General features: G+C 41.5%; 1 protein-coding gene across 3 annotated transcripts in view; it reads left to right on the forward strand.

Moving 5' to 3' along the window:
* Positions 1 to 17,830, forward strand: part of LOC102374986 (histone-arginine methyltransferase CARM1-like) — a 157,986-nt gene that overhangs the window by 43,222 nt on the left and 96,934 nt on the right. For 2 of the 3 annotated variants that reach the window (XM_025206196.1, XM_006025417.3), the window contains exon 2: positions 13,479 to 13,604. In XM_025206196.1, the coding sequence (XP_025061981.1) occupies positions 13,479 to 13,604 (126 nt within the window). The remainder of the gene's footprint in view (positions 1 to 13,478; positions 13,605 to 17,830) is intronic. The other variant, XM_025206197.1, reaches the window with a different exon arrangement.

Raw genomic sequence — 17,830 nt, forward strand, 5'->3', positions numbered from 1 at the left:
CTGGGTGGGGCAGTCATCGGTGGGGGGGGCTGCAGAAGCCCACAGGGGATGGGGCCAGGTGGGGCAGCAATCTGGGGAGCTGGGGGAGCAAGCGGGGCTGGGGTATGTGGACCCTGTGGTGGTGGGTAGCGGTGGAGAGCTCACTGGCCAGGTTTGCGGATGACACTATGTTATGGGGGAGCGTAGTCACACTTGAAGATGCAGGCTACAGATACAGGCAGACCTAGACAGGCTAGCAAGTTGGGCCGATCAGAACCTGATGAAGTTCAATGTCAAGAAATATAAAGTGCTCCACCTCAGGACGAGCAACCCCCAACACATCTACAGGCTTGGCAGCGCCAAACTGACTAGGACCACAAATGAAAGGGACCTGGGGGTGGTAATAGATCACAGTATGAATATGAGCCGGCAGTGCAATGCTGTAGTCAGTAGGGCAAATAATACTCTGGCATGCATCAATCGATGCATCTCCAGCAAAACCAAGGACGTGATTCTTCCACTCTACTCAGGACTGGTGAGACCACAGCTGGAGTACTGTGTCCAGTTCAGGGCACCACACTTTAACAAGGGCATGAACAAGCTTGAGGGATTCCAAAGCAGAGCCACCCATATGATCAGAGTCTTAAAAGGCAAGCCTTTTAAAAGGCTGAGGGATCTAGGACTCTTCAGCCTGAGGAAAAGAAGGCTGAGAGGGGACCTGGTAGCAGCTTACTGCTACAATAGGGAAGTACATCAAGGGCTTGGTGAATAACTGTTCACCAGGGCACCCAAGGGGAAAACCAGGAGTAATGGCCACAAACTCCTGGAAGGTCGATTCAGGCTCAACATTAGGAAAAAATTCTTCACAGTCAGGGTGTCCAGACTGTGGAATAAGCTCCTTCCAGAGATGGCGCAATCACCTATCCTGTAAATCTACCAGAGACTAGACAGTCACCTCGCTGGAGTCACCTGACCCCCAGTTATCTTTCCTGCTTGGTGCAGGGGCTGGATCCGATGATCTTCTGAGGTCCCTTCCAGCCTTACAATCTACTAATCTAGTGTCTTAGCAGGAGGCCTTAAATTTATTGTGTATTAATCAGGCAGTATGGGAAACAAACCACTATTATATGCTATTATATGATTAGAAACTAGATAAAAACTGTGATAAAGACAGAAGGCTTCAGATTAAAAAAATATTTTTTCTTGTTAGTTATTGAAACTGACTCTATCCATTTCTTTAAATAACATCAACTCAATCACACTATAAACTGTAAGTTTGTTTAGTCAAAAGGCAAGCCATGACTCCCATTTATCTGCAAAACTTTGTTAATGAGTTACTCATCGTTGCTTGCCTAGCATCTCTTTGTCCATCTGTTACTTTCTGATGCCCAGACTGCAACTGCAACTGTCTCCTGTGCTATGGCCATGTATGATGCCTAGCACATATTTGATTGACGTTTGTAGGTGAAGCCATAACACAAAATCATTTTTATATTCCCCCAAATAATTAGATAGAGTTTGTGATGCCATCTTTATTTCTCTAATGTTCTGTTCAATATGTCAAGTAACGGTGCCAGTTGAAGACTAGACTAAGGATGCGTACACATGTTCAGATGATCTGGGAAAATTCTCCTTGGTTTGTTTTCCTGGTAGAGAAACTTACCCAGAGATCTCCAAGTAAACATTTGAATTCTGAGCCTCAGGGGAGCAGACCTACAATGGTGATAGTATGCAGCCAGAGGGTCCCTGTATACGTATCTCGGTGTGCTCTGCAGGCTTCCTTAGTCTGCTTGGAGACATATGGTTGCAATGCAGCTTGGTTAGCTGACCCAGACATTTCAGGATCAGCCTGCGGCAGTTGTGAAGGGGGCATGTTCTTATCCCTGCTCGACTGGAGAGTCCAGCCCCAGCAACACATTGTTTCCCTGGGGAGCATTGGGAGAAAAGCACCTTGCAACGCTGGAGGACACTGCTGCAGTTTCTCTCAGAAGAGATCATGTACAGCAATTTACCCTTGGTCATTCCCAGGGTTTTTTCTGTTGGAGTGGCCATTTTTGGTCTGGGAGAAAAATCCTCAACATCTGTACATGCATACTGTCTACTGGGAGAGCACAGACTCTCAGTGGAAACTGGAGGTCTGTATGTGGCCTAGAACTAGGTGCTTTAAAAATTCAGACATCTTGCAAAAGGAAATGTTTGCACAAAGCAATCAGGTTGCTTTAACAGTTATTCTAATAAGGCAAGATGCATGCAAATTGCACATCGATTGGAGTTCATTTCTGTACTGTGACTCTGGGAAGTTGCCTATTGAAGATGGTTAAGTGTTATCAATCCTTTAGGTTGTAATCCAACAGGAAAATACATAACACTTAGGTGTCAAAACATTTAGTCATAACGCATGTCCTTAATGGGAAGAGCCAGTTTCTCTTTTGAGGTCACGGCCTATGTTCCATTTACCAACCAAACCAAGATGACATTAGTTCTGTTTTTCATATCTTGATTTTTTTTTCATATCTTGGGATTTTTGGTGTAGTTTCCAGTTACGTGGGGCTCAAGTTTGTGGAAGCTTCCTTTTAATTCATTGTTGAGTCTTGATAGATATAATTCTGGTTGAAAAGAAATGTCAGACATCTTGTTTCTGCACAGTACCCCCTTCCCCTCCTTCTTTTCTCTTTTCCCAGCAGCCTTCTGGGAACAGTAGTTCCTGCCGCAGTGTTACAGTCCATTACATTACTGTTTTTTTTGTAAATCCATCCTACATTTCAAACCAGTCACTGAAGATGGTGAGATTTGCCTGTCCCTCACTACAGAGGGCATTTCCTGAAAATATCCACATTTTAGTTGTTCATTCTGCTTCCCAAATCTCCAGTCAGTTTTGGAAACTGATTCTTTGAAACATGGCCCACTAGTGTGGCTGTTATTTCTCATTTACAACAAAATGAATTTTTGTTATAACTGGGCTTAGGTGGTCTTGAACTAGCAATATCCCACCAAATAGCTTTTTGGGTTTTTAAAGATTTAGCTATCTACTTATGTATACCTCTTAATATATTCTTGAGATTCTTATTTGTATTAAACAAGGACTATTTTGCTGAATTTCAGAGAAACCTATTTAACCACTGAAACTTCATTTCCAACCTTCATTAAAACTTTGCACAAAACAAACATTTTGTAAGGGTGTAGTAGGCAGGTGCTAATTGGAATATGTAACTCTAAGGAATGTTAAATGGTTAAAGCTAGCATGTCCTGTGAGCAGTTGCACATTAAGGGTTAATACCCTCTCTAATTTACATAGCTTGGCCATGCTACTATAGGGCTGGTGAGTAGGGGCATGGCTAGGAACTGCCAAGTCTGCCCTGTGCCTGCCCAACTTGCTGGCTCTCTGATGGCAGTATAGGTTCTTCTGCTGCTCAGAAGCTGTTCCACCAGGCCCCACTTCACCTGGATTTGGCCTGTACTGTCCCACCTTCCTAGACTGGGTCCTTGCTCCCCACTTCTTCCCCCTTCCACCCTTTCTCCAAGCTCACCAGTGGCTGACAGTGCTGTCCTAGAGGTGTAGGAAGCTCCTGTCCCTCTCCAGGGATTATGCAGTGACTGGGCCCAGCCTGGAGAATGGTAGTAGCAGGTGGGTGTGCTCCCCATCCCTGCCTGCTCCAGAGCTGGTGGGTAGCATCAGGAGGAAGTAGGCAGGCAGGGGAAACACACTTGCTGCTGCCACTCTGGGCTACGGCCAATCCCCAGGTGTTCCCTGCCAGCCTGGGAGCCGGCAGGGAGGGGGAACCCATTTATCTACCACCACTACTGCTGCTGTTTGTGCTGAGCCCAGCCCCTGGAGCAAGGCAAAAGCTTCCTTTGCCCCTGGGACAGCACTGATGGCTGCAAGTAAGCAGGAAGGCAAGAGCTGGGGAGAGCACTGAGTGAGCCTGGAATGGGAAGGGCAGGGAGAAGATGTGCCTCCGTCCACAGAGAGGAAAGAGTTTTTACCTTTGAAACTCCCCTGGCTATCACTGCAGGGCAGTAATGCTCTGGAGCAGCGGTTCCCAAACTCTGACGGATTGTGCACAACCAATTTAAACTGATACAACCTTAACTACCACCAGCAAATTTTTCAGTTCAACCTTAAGTACCACCAGCAAATTTTTGTCAAAATAATAATAAATTTGTTAATGTGTACCACTGACAGGTTGTCTGCATACCACTGGTGGTACACATACCGCAGATTGGGATCCACTGCTCTGGAGGACAGCTTGTCCACATGGGGAAGGAGAAGGGTGGAGAGGTGGCTAGGATTAGTGCATCCTGGGATTCTGAAGGACTGCTCCCAACCTGTATTGGTCACATGGAGCAATTTAACATGACTGTAACATGATTTGCCTAAGTGTAGCTAGGGGTAATCCTCGCCCAAAGAGGATTCTCTCTCAGATGCTCAGAGCCCACTTTGCTTATCTTTTCCTGCCTTAACGTGCAGACACTCTCATTTTAAGAGCCCTTAACATGTGGGAAAGGTAAGATGTAACAGCACCCTTAGGTGTGGGAAGGATTTGGCACTTCCTTTTATAATTGCCCATCAAAGACTCACTGGGTTTGTTTCTTTGGTCATATGTAAAGACTTTGCTTAATAAGGATTGTGGAAGTCTTGCCAGCTTTGCCTCTGCATCTTCAGCTTTCTTTTAGTTTGCATTATCTGTTCTATTGGACATTTTCAATGACCAAAAATTGGCTTGACTGCATTAAACATTAATACATTTCTTGGGTTCAGCATTTGTTGCTCATCTTCAGACTGGCTCAATAAGGTTAATTCACTGCTATCATCATAGTTATGTTTAAGATCCTGTCAGTGTTCAGAGTGATGATTCACTCATGGCTTCGTTTTGTAGCGGTAACAAGATACTCTGAGCAAGTATTTTCTTGGTGTGAGTTGGGCTGTGATTCCTGTACAGATGATTGCAAGATCTATTTTTCTAACCCTAATGGGTTACATGATATGATCATGGAGCTATCATTGCATATGTTATCTTTAGATCTTGACAAGCTCCAACTCCAAATCTGTCAGAAATAAGTATAACCCCTTAGCCTTATTTTTTAAAATAAATAATAGGAGCCAAATTTTTCCTCCAAATAATGTTCTGCATGGTGTGTGCATGTTTGTGTGGAGGGACTTCTCACTGTATGATAAAGTTATCATTAGCAGCACTTGTTGGTCTTGTGGTTAATGTAGAAAATGGGATTAGCAGACCTTGGTTTTGTGCTCCTCCTTGCCAAAAAAATTCCTCAGGTCTTGGACAAGTCAGAGCCTCTCTCTCTCTCTCTCTCTTTCAATATTTCCATTTGTATAACAGAAAAATAATACCAAACTCACATTTGATTTGTGAATCCGGCCATATATTTTTGTTGAGAACAGATTATCTAAATGAACTTTTATCACTCTGGTTTTGCTGGTCCAATAAAGTGCTCAGTTATATGGGCAGCTAAAATAAGATTTCTTTTAAAAATGTGTTTCATTTTGTTCAAGAGATATAACTAACTTTATCCTCATCTATTCTAATTTTGTGAAGGTCCTTTCTATAGACCTACAGAGAGAGAGAGAGAGAGGCCTTTAATTGTATACAGTTTTAAGTGTATAGTTAACTTTTGATAAAGTTGCTTCAGGCCACAGTCATTATGCCTAGTGTATTTAGACAAGAAAACCACGTGTTTTATTTGGATTTTAGCATTTATCAGGTGAAATGCTGAAATTACATACTTTGGTGTTTTATGAGCTGCTATGCTTGGGGGTTTTTTGTAAAGCGTTTTGTGATGTTCTGCATGAAAGGTGCTGTATACAGTAAATAGACTGTAGCATAGTAACAGGAATACACACATGCCTGATATTTAAAGAAAATCAAGTTTTCTCTAACAAAGGATAAATTGTTCAGAAAGTTTTACGTTCTTAAAGAAGATTTACATTCTGCTGCTGTCACCAAGACCTCATTATCTGCTGTTTTAATTTTTTGATGTTACCTATCAACTTTATTTTATCTGTTTTCCTTTTATTTAAAAAAAACTAACCCAAGTACTTCAGGCTTTGAAATGTATCCATCTGTTAAATTAAACTTAAAATCTACCATTTAAAAAAATAATTATCTTTTTTCTTTTCTTTTCTTTTCTTTTTTTTTCCTTTTCTTTTCTTTTCCTAAGTTTTACTTCTTTGAGCCCACAGAAGTATATCTTTTAAATTTACATGCTCTCTCTCCTCTCTTTCTCTCTCCCCTCCCTCCCAAATATATGACAATTTAAAAAAAACAAACAAAAAATAAAACAAAACCCAGCCTGCATACAGGTCTGCATAAAGCAAAATTTTACATGCATCCCTCTTAATCTGTGATATACAGTATAGTACATTTATTTATAATAACATATAGCATAGACTCTGAGCTGAAAAGATATCATATATAAGGCAGGCACCTTCATGGGCTTAAAATTTATTCCGTTTCAATACCGAATGTTATCAAATCTCTGCTCACACCAACCTGTGACTGAGTTTTTTGAAAATAACTCACCCCACAGATAAAAAGTGGTCAGTGGTTTATCTTCATTTTTTTTTTTATTGCAGTCACAAAATAATTTCCCTGGATGTAAATGAAACCAGATTCCCCCTAAAAGTATCATGTGTTCAAGGATGGTCTGCTTACTTATTGTTTGTATTACAATTGTACCTAATCAACCCTGTTCAAGGCTCCACTTTTTAAAGGCTTTATAAGCACATAGTTTGAGAGTTCATGTTGACGCTTAAACTCTAAATAGAACAGACTAATTTATGCAGGGGAAGAGGTGAGGCATACCTAGGGGAGCAATAGGGGCAACCACCCCAGGCACCAACTTGAGGGAGGAGGTGAAAGAAAGCAGCTGCTTCTGGCAGCTACATGTGTTCACATTCACAATTGTGGCAGCAACTGGAAGTCACCATTTCCTCTTTGGCCCAAGCACCCAGCCTTGTCCCTACAGTGGGGAGTGGGGCACAAAACGGAGGCAGGGGTCCACATGGACAAATGAAGCATTTTGGTTACCATGAATGTAGCTTTGAACAGTATTCTATACATAGCTCATGCAAAATCTGCAGCGAGTCACTTGGTTAAAGGAGGAATGCAGGCTGAATACTTTTTAGTTGCTTCCTTAAAATTTGGTGCTAGAAGAAGCAACATGGAGATCACATGTGCGATATTTAGAGGAGGTGGTGTAATTGATCCCAGGTTCCTCATAGCTGCTGCCTGCTTTGTTCTCATGACCCACCACCCTTTGTCATAATCTTTTTGTGGGGAATTTTCAAAACACCCAAGTGAATAACTAGTATATGCCCTATTGACCTTTTAATGGGTCTACTAATAGAATTTCTTTTCTCTAATCACCTGAGTGCTTTTGAAATTCCTATCTTTAACTCCTAAAGTGGTATGTGCATATGGAGTACTAAGCAAAACATGTTTTGGGTGTAACTAATTTCTGTTATATGAAAAGCAAAAAGTGGGAGTAAAAACATAAGCAGTAGTCAGACTGTCGTGCTCCAGATGAGGCATTTCTTGTAATGTGCTAAGAAGGGATTAAAATTAGTCTGAAAAATATGACAGGGAATTATAAAGCGAAGCTTCATATTGACTTCATTAAATCAAACCTAATTATGGTTCTATCATGTATGCTTCTACTTTGAGAGAAAAGTACTGGCATAGATGTATTCCGATAGAAAGGAGAAAGAATGTTTCTGATTTCAAACAGAGAAATATCTGCGTTTGAATTTTAAAAAATTTTAGTTGATTTTATTAATGGGAAAATTCTACATAGAGCCTTATTTTTAATAATGCCTAGATATTTGTAATGAGGTTTGAGTGTTGTTTGTCTAACATCTGTCCCAGCTATACAGCTGGTCCAATAAAAGACATTACCTTAATAAGAAAACATGAAAAAAAACTCTTGCTTTTTAAACAGTTGTAATACATCAACATGATACACAGACAGTAATTTAACCTAGTAACAGCCATGTAAAACAGGTAGGCAAGTAATTATCACTGTTTTAGATAATAAAACCGAGACACAAGCAAATGAGTTACCTGAGGCTTGACTCCTGCATAAGTAGACCCATTAGGATCTGAACTTCGGACTGCCTCATTCTCAGCTCTGTTCCTATTCTTCCAAATCCTATCCTTCAAGGAGTTTTCTGGATGACTCTTGTGCTTCAGAGATCTTCTGCCCTTTTCGTTGTTTGACCTTTATTCCAGCCAAGGAAGACAGTGAGCATTTCAGTCTAAGGCCCGTCCGGATTAATTCTTTATTAACCGAAGGTGCTCCAATAGTTTGGGAGTCCAAAGGTTTCATCTCAAAACGGTTCTGTTGACTTATGCTTTGCACCCCACTACAGAAAAAAGCATCATATCTTTCCAGCCAGAATTATCTTTACATCATATTGAGATAATGATGGAAATAGGAGAGAATAAAAAAGGAAACTCTTTATGTAAGAGAACATATTATGTGGCTCTCCTCTACAACAGTCTGTACCTGGTTCCAGAAAGGCAATGGATGAAAGAGGTAGGATTTCTGTTCATTTAAAGAAGTGACCTCAGGGATGTAATGGAAAGCAATGTGCAGGCATTTTTTTTTTTAACAACTACTGGCCATACCAAGGTAAAACCTGTGAGAAGAGCTCTAGATTTAGGTATCCATTCAAAGAACAAAACAATAAATCCCAGTTCAATCCTTGGAGTGACACTTTAGATCTGTGATTGTATATGCTGCATTGATTATACACATGTTTTTTTCCAATGTTTGTGAGAATTACTTACTGACTACAAGGACAGGAGAGACCAATTTCTTATATGCACAGGCTTAAAATAAACATGGGAGAGTAAAGCCTACTCAGAAGATTTGTAATGTACATTTAAAGATGAGGTACTAAAACACATGTAGATACCTACTTGGGCATTGTCCACTTACCTGTGGAGACCTCAATACATTAATTGAGGTTTTCTGCTTAGCAACTTTAGTAACACTTTAATAATCTAGAACATGCTCAGTAACTAGCATAAGCAGGGACTGAACAGGCTACTCAACATGCTGGTAATTTCCATTAGTTATCTTTCTGAGGTCCTCACCCCGCTGTTACAGAAGTATCTACTGGCTGCAGCCTGCTCAGGGTCCTTTGTCCCAGGGGCAACATTCATGGTTGATAGGATTGTTTTGCTTTTATATCTCATTGATTTTTTTTTTTGATTTTTTTTTTTGGTATGGTCTTGTGAATTTCCATTTAATTAATATTATAAGGCAGGAAGGATGGTCCAACGGTTAGGTCATTAGTTTGGAAGTTGGGGGGAACAAGCTTTAATTCCTTAGTTCCACCACAGACTTACTGTGTGACCCTGAGCAAGTCACTTCAGGCCAGATTTACACGCACAAATAGGCACCTTATGATGTGAACAGGTGGGATTTATTAAAGTGCTGCCTCTAATTAACTCTCATGTATGGCACAAATTGTTCAAGTGCAAAACTCAAGTAGCTGGCTGTACAGTGAAGGCTTCCACTCACTTAGGGGTTGCATGCACTGACAGTAAGTAGGGTTTAAAAACAGCTTTTCTATTGTGAGCTAGTTGGGCTGTGGGTTCTCCAAGGAACTACCACCGTGATTCTGTTGGAGGGTCTTGGTTGAAGATTCTTATTCACATGCTACTTTGTTTTTCATTCCTTTGAAATAGTTATTACTCTGCATGAGATGGAGAAGGGGGGCTATTGGGATCACAGTTTTAAGCTTCTTACATGAAACTTTAGCCAAAGCCTGACTGTGTGATGAAATTAACAAAATGTTAAACACTTGAAAATAACTCATCTCCTTCATATGAGCACCATATGTAATAGTTAAGCTCCGAGTTCCCCGATTTAAAATTTAGAACATTGCACATTAAGGGTGTATTTAAAAAAGCAACTGAAGTTAACAGGAAGCTTTTGACATTTTTCACCAATGAGAAAATAGCCTATATTAGATCTGGCTTATATCCACAACTATAATTAATGAGCAATGTTTTGAAAGAATAGTCCTGAGTGAATCTCTGAAGTGTGTGTAAGCACTGGGGGGGGAGGGGGGGGTTGTTGGGTTGTTGTTTTGTTTTGTTTTTTTCTTCTTGTAGAGATCAGAGAGGGCCAAAGAAATCTCTTTGCTCTCTATAGATAGAGATTTCTTTGGCTCTCTTTGCTCTCCACAATCTACTGAACAAACTGGTGATCCACATTATTTATTAATTACTCCAAACCACTCCCTTAAGCCTTTACATGCTTGTACTTGTACAGGCAAAAGAGAGAAATATTAATTTTGCAAGCGTACTGTCATTCCTAGCTTCACCTAGGAAATCCTTTGTTGATGGTCATTCATAGTACTTCCCTATAAAGCTATGGATTTGGGTTGTTACTCCACTAGGGATCTCTTCCTGCTCTGTACATTTTAAATTACAGATCCAGTAGATACCTTGTTAAAGGGGACTGGGTTAAATGCCAGCCACACGCATTTGTAAGGAAATGTTGCACGTTGGGAAACTAAAAATATGTTTGAACCAGAACACTAAATCTGTGCATCTCAGGCCCTCTGCAAATTTTAAGAAAAACTGGGATCTACATCCAGATTCATATGCTGTGGCTCAGTGCTCACTCTCAGATGTTGAATCGGAAGATAAGACTCTGGGGAGAACCCCTCCAAATCTCAATATGACTTTGTTTGAGGTCTTTCTGAACAAAAAAGCAACCCAGTAAAGATGTTTTTAGCTTTGCTTCCCATATTGACTTCAGGGTTTGGGTTTTTCCTTTTTTTTAAGGTAGTATCATGTATTTTTCTTGCTTCTTTGGTGAAGTAATGTTAAACTGGTTCTCAGTTTAAGACTTGTGAGTTGTAGATTTATTGACAGCAGAATGTAAATTGCAGCACAGAGGAAACAGTACTATAACAGAGCAGCTGAAATGCATGAATATGCAGCATACCAAAGAGAATATTTGAACTGATTTTTAAAGAAAGAAAATGTCATTTCACAAGCCTGATATCTATACACTAAACCATGTATGGCTACATGAGCCATATATATATGGGGTGTATATTTGTATAAAGAGGAAACAGTTCTTAGTAGGGAATGAACTGTGGACAATTTTAACGCTGAAATCACAGTCTCCTAATGGTATTCCAACAATTGTGGGGAAGTTGCAGTTGTACAGCCACTCTACTTCACAAGTGGGAGTTTTATATATTAAGTTAGTCCCTCATATTCTGTCTCAGCCATTCGCATACCTAGGACCAAGGAAAAAATATGCGCACACACATTAAAACCCAAATTTGTATGTATTCATCAAGGTTTGCATGAGCTCAAGAGGGACACATTTTTTTGAAAACTTGTATTGTTTTGCCCAGCAAGCCTCACTAGCATGTGAAATGTCTATTCGGTCAATGCTAGCATTATTTTTCACCTCAGTAGATTTCTCTGAAGTGCAGAGCTTGAGGAATGTATGAGTATCATGATTAAGCTGACTAGCTGGAATGAAAAATGTGTGCGCTGCTCTGTTTCTTCCTTCTCTCAGGTGCTACCTTTGCTACCAGTAACAAAATAAAACTGTCCTGTAGGGCATAGTTTCTCAATCTGTGATACGTGTATCCCTGAGGGTACGCGAGACACAGGCAGGGGATATGTGGGTACAACAACACTCTCTTTCTCTTTTCCCCTCTCTCGCCCTTTTTTTCCTCTCAAAACCATGGCAAAAAATTTGGTGCCCAGTAAATTGCCCTGTAATAATTTGGCGTTCAGCCCTCCTAGCTTTGGGCAACATCACCTCTAGCCCAGGTACATACTTGAGTTGTGCACCCCTGGTGTAAAAGGTGGCAACCCTATCCACACCAGATCGGACATCTGTCATATCACGGCCTTATATACACAGCCCTTCTTCCAACGTATAGCACGCATTAGTCTGTAAATACAAAATCTCCTGGAAAATTGAGTGTTGGGGTACTTATAAAAATTTTCAGAACTGAGGGGGTACTTGCTATTTAAAAGGTTGAGAAACACTGCTGTAGGGCATTTGATTTGACTATCTATTACGCTTAACAATCTACTGATAACTCACTGTTAAAATGTAGTTTACTAAATCTCTTGTAGCGTATTTTGCTCTTCCTTTCTCTCTATCCTGGCTTGACCCGGGTTTTTCTCTTTCAAATCCTACGATAGATTCTAGTACATTGTTTGCTGCTTGTATGTGATTTGCAAGATTGTCTATATCCTCTCTCTCTCTTCTCATTCTACACCTGTATGCCCCATTCTTTTCTTTCCTTGCATTTTTTGCCTGTCCTTCCTTTCCTGTCCCATCTCCATTCCCTTCCTCCCCCTTCCCCCAACACTGCAAGTAGTCATTCCTTCCATTAATAAATCCACTTATTACTAGCAAGCAGGTTTTGAAAAATTTACTAGACACGTAGCAGTCATAGGAATGAATTAAAACGAGAGGAACAACTGTGCGGAGACAGTGCACTAAAAGCCTGGTGCTTAGATACTGCGGTGACAAGTCTCCTTAGAAGGCTCTGCTTGAGGACTTCATGCTTGGTAGTCCTGTTTCTTAGATGTCTATAAGCAGTGAGGGTCCTCATCCATTTGTAGGTGGCTGGAAGTGAATGTGTATCCTCTTGTGCACTGCACACATGCACTATCACTATTTCTTCCTGACATCTGCAAGGATAGTTGTTGTTGTGCCAGCTTTCTATGCCCCAAACCTCCAATTTAGGGGTTGTCTTCTATAAAAAGCAGTGCCTGTGCTTACCTTTGCTATTGCTTATAGCTGAACAGCACCTAAAAGTATATAAACTTCTTATTAAGCCAGCCAGTGAGATCATTAAAATTGGAGGAAGTAAGGTTTGTTGAGGGCTTTCACACAGGGCATGACCCTTATGCTATAACTGTATAGAAAGCAATAACCAAGATGCAAAAGAAGGAAAAATAGCTGAAGTTCATTTCTTCATTGTCTGTTTAGTTGCCCACATGATTGCTGACTTTTTCTTTGTAGTTTTATTTGTAAGAGCAGCAAATTCTCAAGTAGAGGAGTGTGACACTAAAGTAGATAATTGGGGGATGCTTACGGGATATATGTGCCAGATGAGAAAGCAACAAAATCTGCAGTTGCAAAGACCCTATAGGAACCCAAGGCAGGGGTTAAAAGAAGGAACTCGTACCTTGTTTCATCCCTTGGTATCTGCTTCTGTTCCCCACTATTCATGGCATGGTGCCCCAAAGGACTGTGGTATGCAGCTGACAATGGGGATAAAGTTTCAGCCATTTTGTGCCACCCCTAAAAAGAAAAAATGTTCAAGAACCTGTATGCTAATGAATAAATAGCTCCACTAAATTGCCTACTATCAATGTATGCTTAGGATGTTTAAAAAAAATATTACTTAGACATCTATTTCTATTTGTGGTCTTGTTTTTAACTTTTTTAAGTTTTCTAAAGTATTTTTTTTCCTTCAGCTGATGGAGTCTGTGTGTTTAAATGCTTGGTTAACAGAGACACTGAATACTGTCGTGTGGGAAAAGAGTCTGTTCTAATTACTATGGGGTACAACAGTGCCTTGCTACAATTCAAGTCACATGCTGGTAAGTACTGGCATTACTGCTGTCTTGCATTTGTGAGACTCTTTTTACTCCCCCCTTTGTTGCTTTTTGGAAAATTTAGCTAAAAATGTTGCTTTCCTTTCCATCTACTTAACATTATCTATCAAATATTACAATATATTATGATGATCATGATCCATGAGAACACTCTTGTATTCTGATCATCTACACTTTGATGCTAGCCATTCAGATATTGCATATTGATTTTTAAGGAAAATCATCATGGGCCCATTCTTTTTGAGATGAGACCATGACATAACATGGTACTTTTAACCTTCTATCCTTGATAAGTAACATTCTTCATGTGTACAACTTACCATTTTTTTATTTATCTAAAAGATCCTTATGGAAGTGCTCTTCATCTGTAGAGATATAGTACTGAGCATTTTTGTAATTCATTTTCTTTTAAAACCTGCCATTTATTTTCTTTTCTACCAAAATATCAGCATCTGTCACTTTTATTGATGTACTATAACATACACTCCTGGGCCCCTTCCCGATGAGCGTGGCCGTGCAGTATGTGACATCGCAGACCCATTTGTGGCATCACACACCACACAATCAGACATTCCCTGCACCGCTACCTTGCAGCACGGGGTGGTTGACCCCAGGAGATACCAGGGTCAAAAAATCTGTATAGAAAAAAAGTGGGTCAACACACGTGGCAGCAGTACACGCTGCCCAGAACCAGAGCCTGGCTGGCTGGAGACATGCTTCAGCTGCTGGCCAGGTTCCCAGCTGCAGGAGTGCTGTGCTGCAGCTTCCCTAGCCCCCAGGACCCTAGATGAGGCTGCTGGGTCCAGCACAGTGGCTTGCCCCAGCCTCCCCTACCCCACCTGGGGTAATCTGCCATGCGTCAGAGGGCACGTGTGATGGGGCTTCCCTGGGGACAAGTAGCAGTTGCTTAAGGTGTGCCACTGCTTCTTGTCCCCAGGGAAACAAATGTCCATGCTCATGTGGATGTGGCCCTGGAGTCTATGGGATATGTTCTGTTTCTTTACTGTATCTTTATAGAAGGCACGGTAGATTTACACCTTATAGACTAATCTAAGTAGCTATTAGGGCTGTGCGAAGCTTTAGTTACCAATTCAATTTGGAGGAGATTTGTCCCAATTCAGTGGACGAATCTCTGAATCTGAATCAAATAAGGAGACCAATATAAAGGTCTGAATTGATTTGAAGCCTCCGAATTGATTCAGAAAAGCTTCGGAGGAGATACAGTGATTCGGGCAGTCCCTGATCACCACCACAGGGAGCTAGACCCAGACTCCGTGCTGGTAAGTAGAGGGTGGGGGATAAGGCTCGAGGAGCAGGGAGGGGACCATGGGGGCATTCCCACCCGGCCCCATCCTCTGCCTGCTCCCCCAGCCTGACTGAGCACCCCCCAAGCCCTGCCCAGTCTCCCAGCCCCATCAATGGCTGCCCTGCCCAGCCCCAACATCCCAGCACTTTAAAAAAAAAAAAAGCCCCTCACTCACCTGCTGCTGCAGTGGCCATTGGGGCCTCTCGGGGCTTGTGGAAGAGTCCCCCCCCCCACAGCACAGGGCAGTGGGGGGCAGCAAGGATTGCCCCCCTGCGTCAATTCGGGACAATGATTCAAATCACCAGATCGAATCACTGTCCCCCGAATCCTAATCTGAAGTGAATACTAGCTGCTTTGCACAGGCCTAGTAGATATATATAAGCTTTCATGGTCTGAAGCTTAGTATATCACAGTAATCAAGGCCGTTTTCCACCCCCACCCCCCCACATACTTTAGTTAGTCTATGAGGTGCAAATCTACTCTGCCTTCTACTGAACTTCAGACTAACGTAGATAACTGTCTCTCAGCATCTTTGTATCTACTGATGCTGATAGAATTGAATTGTAATTAATGTATCACTGCATTTAAGTGAATGTGTGAAACCCTTGTGTCACGACCCAAAGGGTGTGATTTTTGTTTTTGTGTGCTTCGGCACTGCTAAATTGTTCCCGCTAAATTATAGCTTCTTTGCACGGTGGAGTTTTCTGCTGCAAAAGAGAACCCTGGTGCAAGGGAGAGTTTCCAGCCAATTCAAAGCTTTCTTTGCAGGGTGCATTTCTTTGTTGCAGCACAGAAATGCTCGTTGCAAAGAGTTCCCGCCATTTGTATGCTAATTTGAGCCCCATTATTGGCCAGTTCTAAATTATTCACACGTGGCGGCTAGTGATTGGCTTGCTAGCCGTATAAAAGGCTTGAGTGGTTTCCGCCCAAGTTGGAGGACTCCACGAACAAGGGAGGAGGAGACTTCACGCTGTGTGAAGATCTCTAAGCGCTGCGGATCCTTACGGACCCAGTGCATTTAAAGCAGGCAACAGAGGTCTGATCAACCTCTAGCCTCTCCCCGTCGCCGAGCGCAGTCCAGACGTATCCCTTCCCGCGCGCAAAAGAACCGGACCCACGGAGCCTAGCAAACTTCGTGTGAATCCTTGACCGATCTCAGAGCTCTTCTACCCGGGTTCGAGTGCTGCAGTTTTATCTTCCTGTCGCTGAAAACCCTTGCGACGTACCCTTGTGTTTTACATCTTCCCGTCGCCGGAACCCTTTGCGACGTACCCTCGTGCCCTGCAGGTTCGAGTTTTGTTTTGTTTTCTGTCTGTAACCGCAACTCAAGCAAGTTTTCCAGCCTACACCACTGCCATCTCGGTGTAAGTAACCAATCTTTTAAACTACCGCTAAGCGTTTGTGCCTAATTCCAGCTCGACGGCCTTCCCTCTCCGACCCGGCGTGCCCGGGCTGCTGGCCACAGCCCACGTGCAGCACGGAAAAGGGCTCGGGTCGCTCCCGGCCCGCACACCTTGTTTTGAAGCTCCATTTCACTAAATTTGTCCCTAGCAAATTTATTTTATATTCATGTATAAATAGGATGCATTTTCTCACGACTTTTCAAAACTGTTTTAGTTGGGGGGGTTTTGTGGGGAGATCCAAACGTTATTACATTTATTCTGTGTAGTGTAACTCACAGACCAAAGGTGATTTTGAGCCATTGTAAGAATAGAACAAATGTCCCTTTTCTATAATAATATCTGATTCTAATAAATCACTCTTCATCATTAGATTTCAAAACACTTTTCATTTATGAAGAGCGATGCTATAGTTACTGCTATTGTATAAAGCGGGAAGACAAATCAAGGATGTGAATGCATGTACATTTGGCGACTTACAACAGGCAACGGTTTCGAAAGGACAGGGGATGGGAGATTTTATTTGTTCTGTGTGAACAAGCTGAGCGGCTGGTAGATTTTATTTGTTCTGTGTGAACAAGCTGAGAACTGCTGCAACTTTAACGCTGCTTCATCCAGCGTTAGTACCATCTGCTGTCCTTTTGAAATGTTCCCCTTTTCGAAAGGAGTCCAAATGTACATGTATCCACAAAATAATTTGTCCTGTTGCAGAGTCAGCAATGGAACTGACGCCTTCTGAATCCTGGAGCAATGCTCTGTCCACAAGGACACACTTCTTTAAAACCACCTGCTCTGCATTTGGGCACTGTCACTACCTGACATCTTTGGTTATGTTTATATTGTTCATTCGCCTCTCTTGGCAATGTGTGGGGATATTATTCACACATTTTCCTGCACTGCCAAAACAACAGAATTGCAACATAAAAAAGAACAAATGCTACCGGTCCTTGTATTTCTCTTGGGATTATAGCTCAGTTTTCCCCCAGAAAATTGCATATCATGATGGAGGAAAGAATATTAATTTAAAAGTGAAAATGCCAAAACTCTACAGAGCAATTTCATAATCAGGGAGAACTCATCACATAATCAAAATAACTATATGGATAAATTATCGAATAATCTTTCAGTTCCAGAATCTGAAGACTTGATTTTAAAGTTCCTGGATATTCTTTAACTTTCCTGAAGTGAGGCATGATACAGAAAAACAAAAATGATTTTTGACCCATTTAAGTTATCAGGTAAATTTTCTAGCCATTTATAGCTCTTTCCATAAACAATCATAGTAGTTTTCCCTCTTCTTTTATGGTAGGCTTTCATATATTTGAAGACTGCTAAAGGCTCTGTAATCGCCTTTTCTCCAAGCAAAACATGACTATTTTTCTCAACCTTTCCTCATAATCTACAATGTATGCATGGAAGGTTTAGCCTGGCAATGTTTTCTTTATTATCTTTGTCCTCTAGAGTTTCTTATTTAATCTGCAAGAATCCTGCCTGATTTTTGCAAG

The sequence above is a fragment of the Alligator sinensis genome, unplaced genomic scaffold (genome assembly GCF_000455745.1).
Source record: "Alligator sinensis unplaced genomic scaffold, ASM45574v1 scaffold392_2, whole genome shotgun sequence".
Classification (NCBI taxonomy): domain Eukaryota; kingdom Metazoa; phylum Chordata; order Crocodylia; family Alligatoridae; genus Alligator; species Alligator sinensis.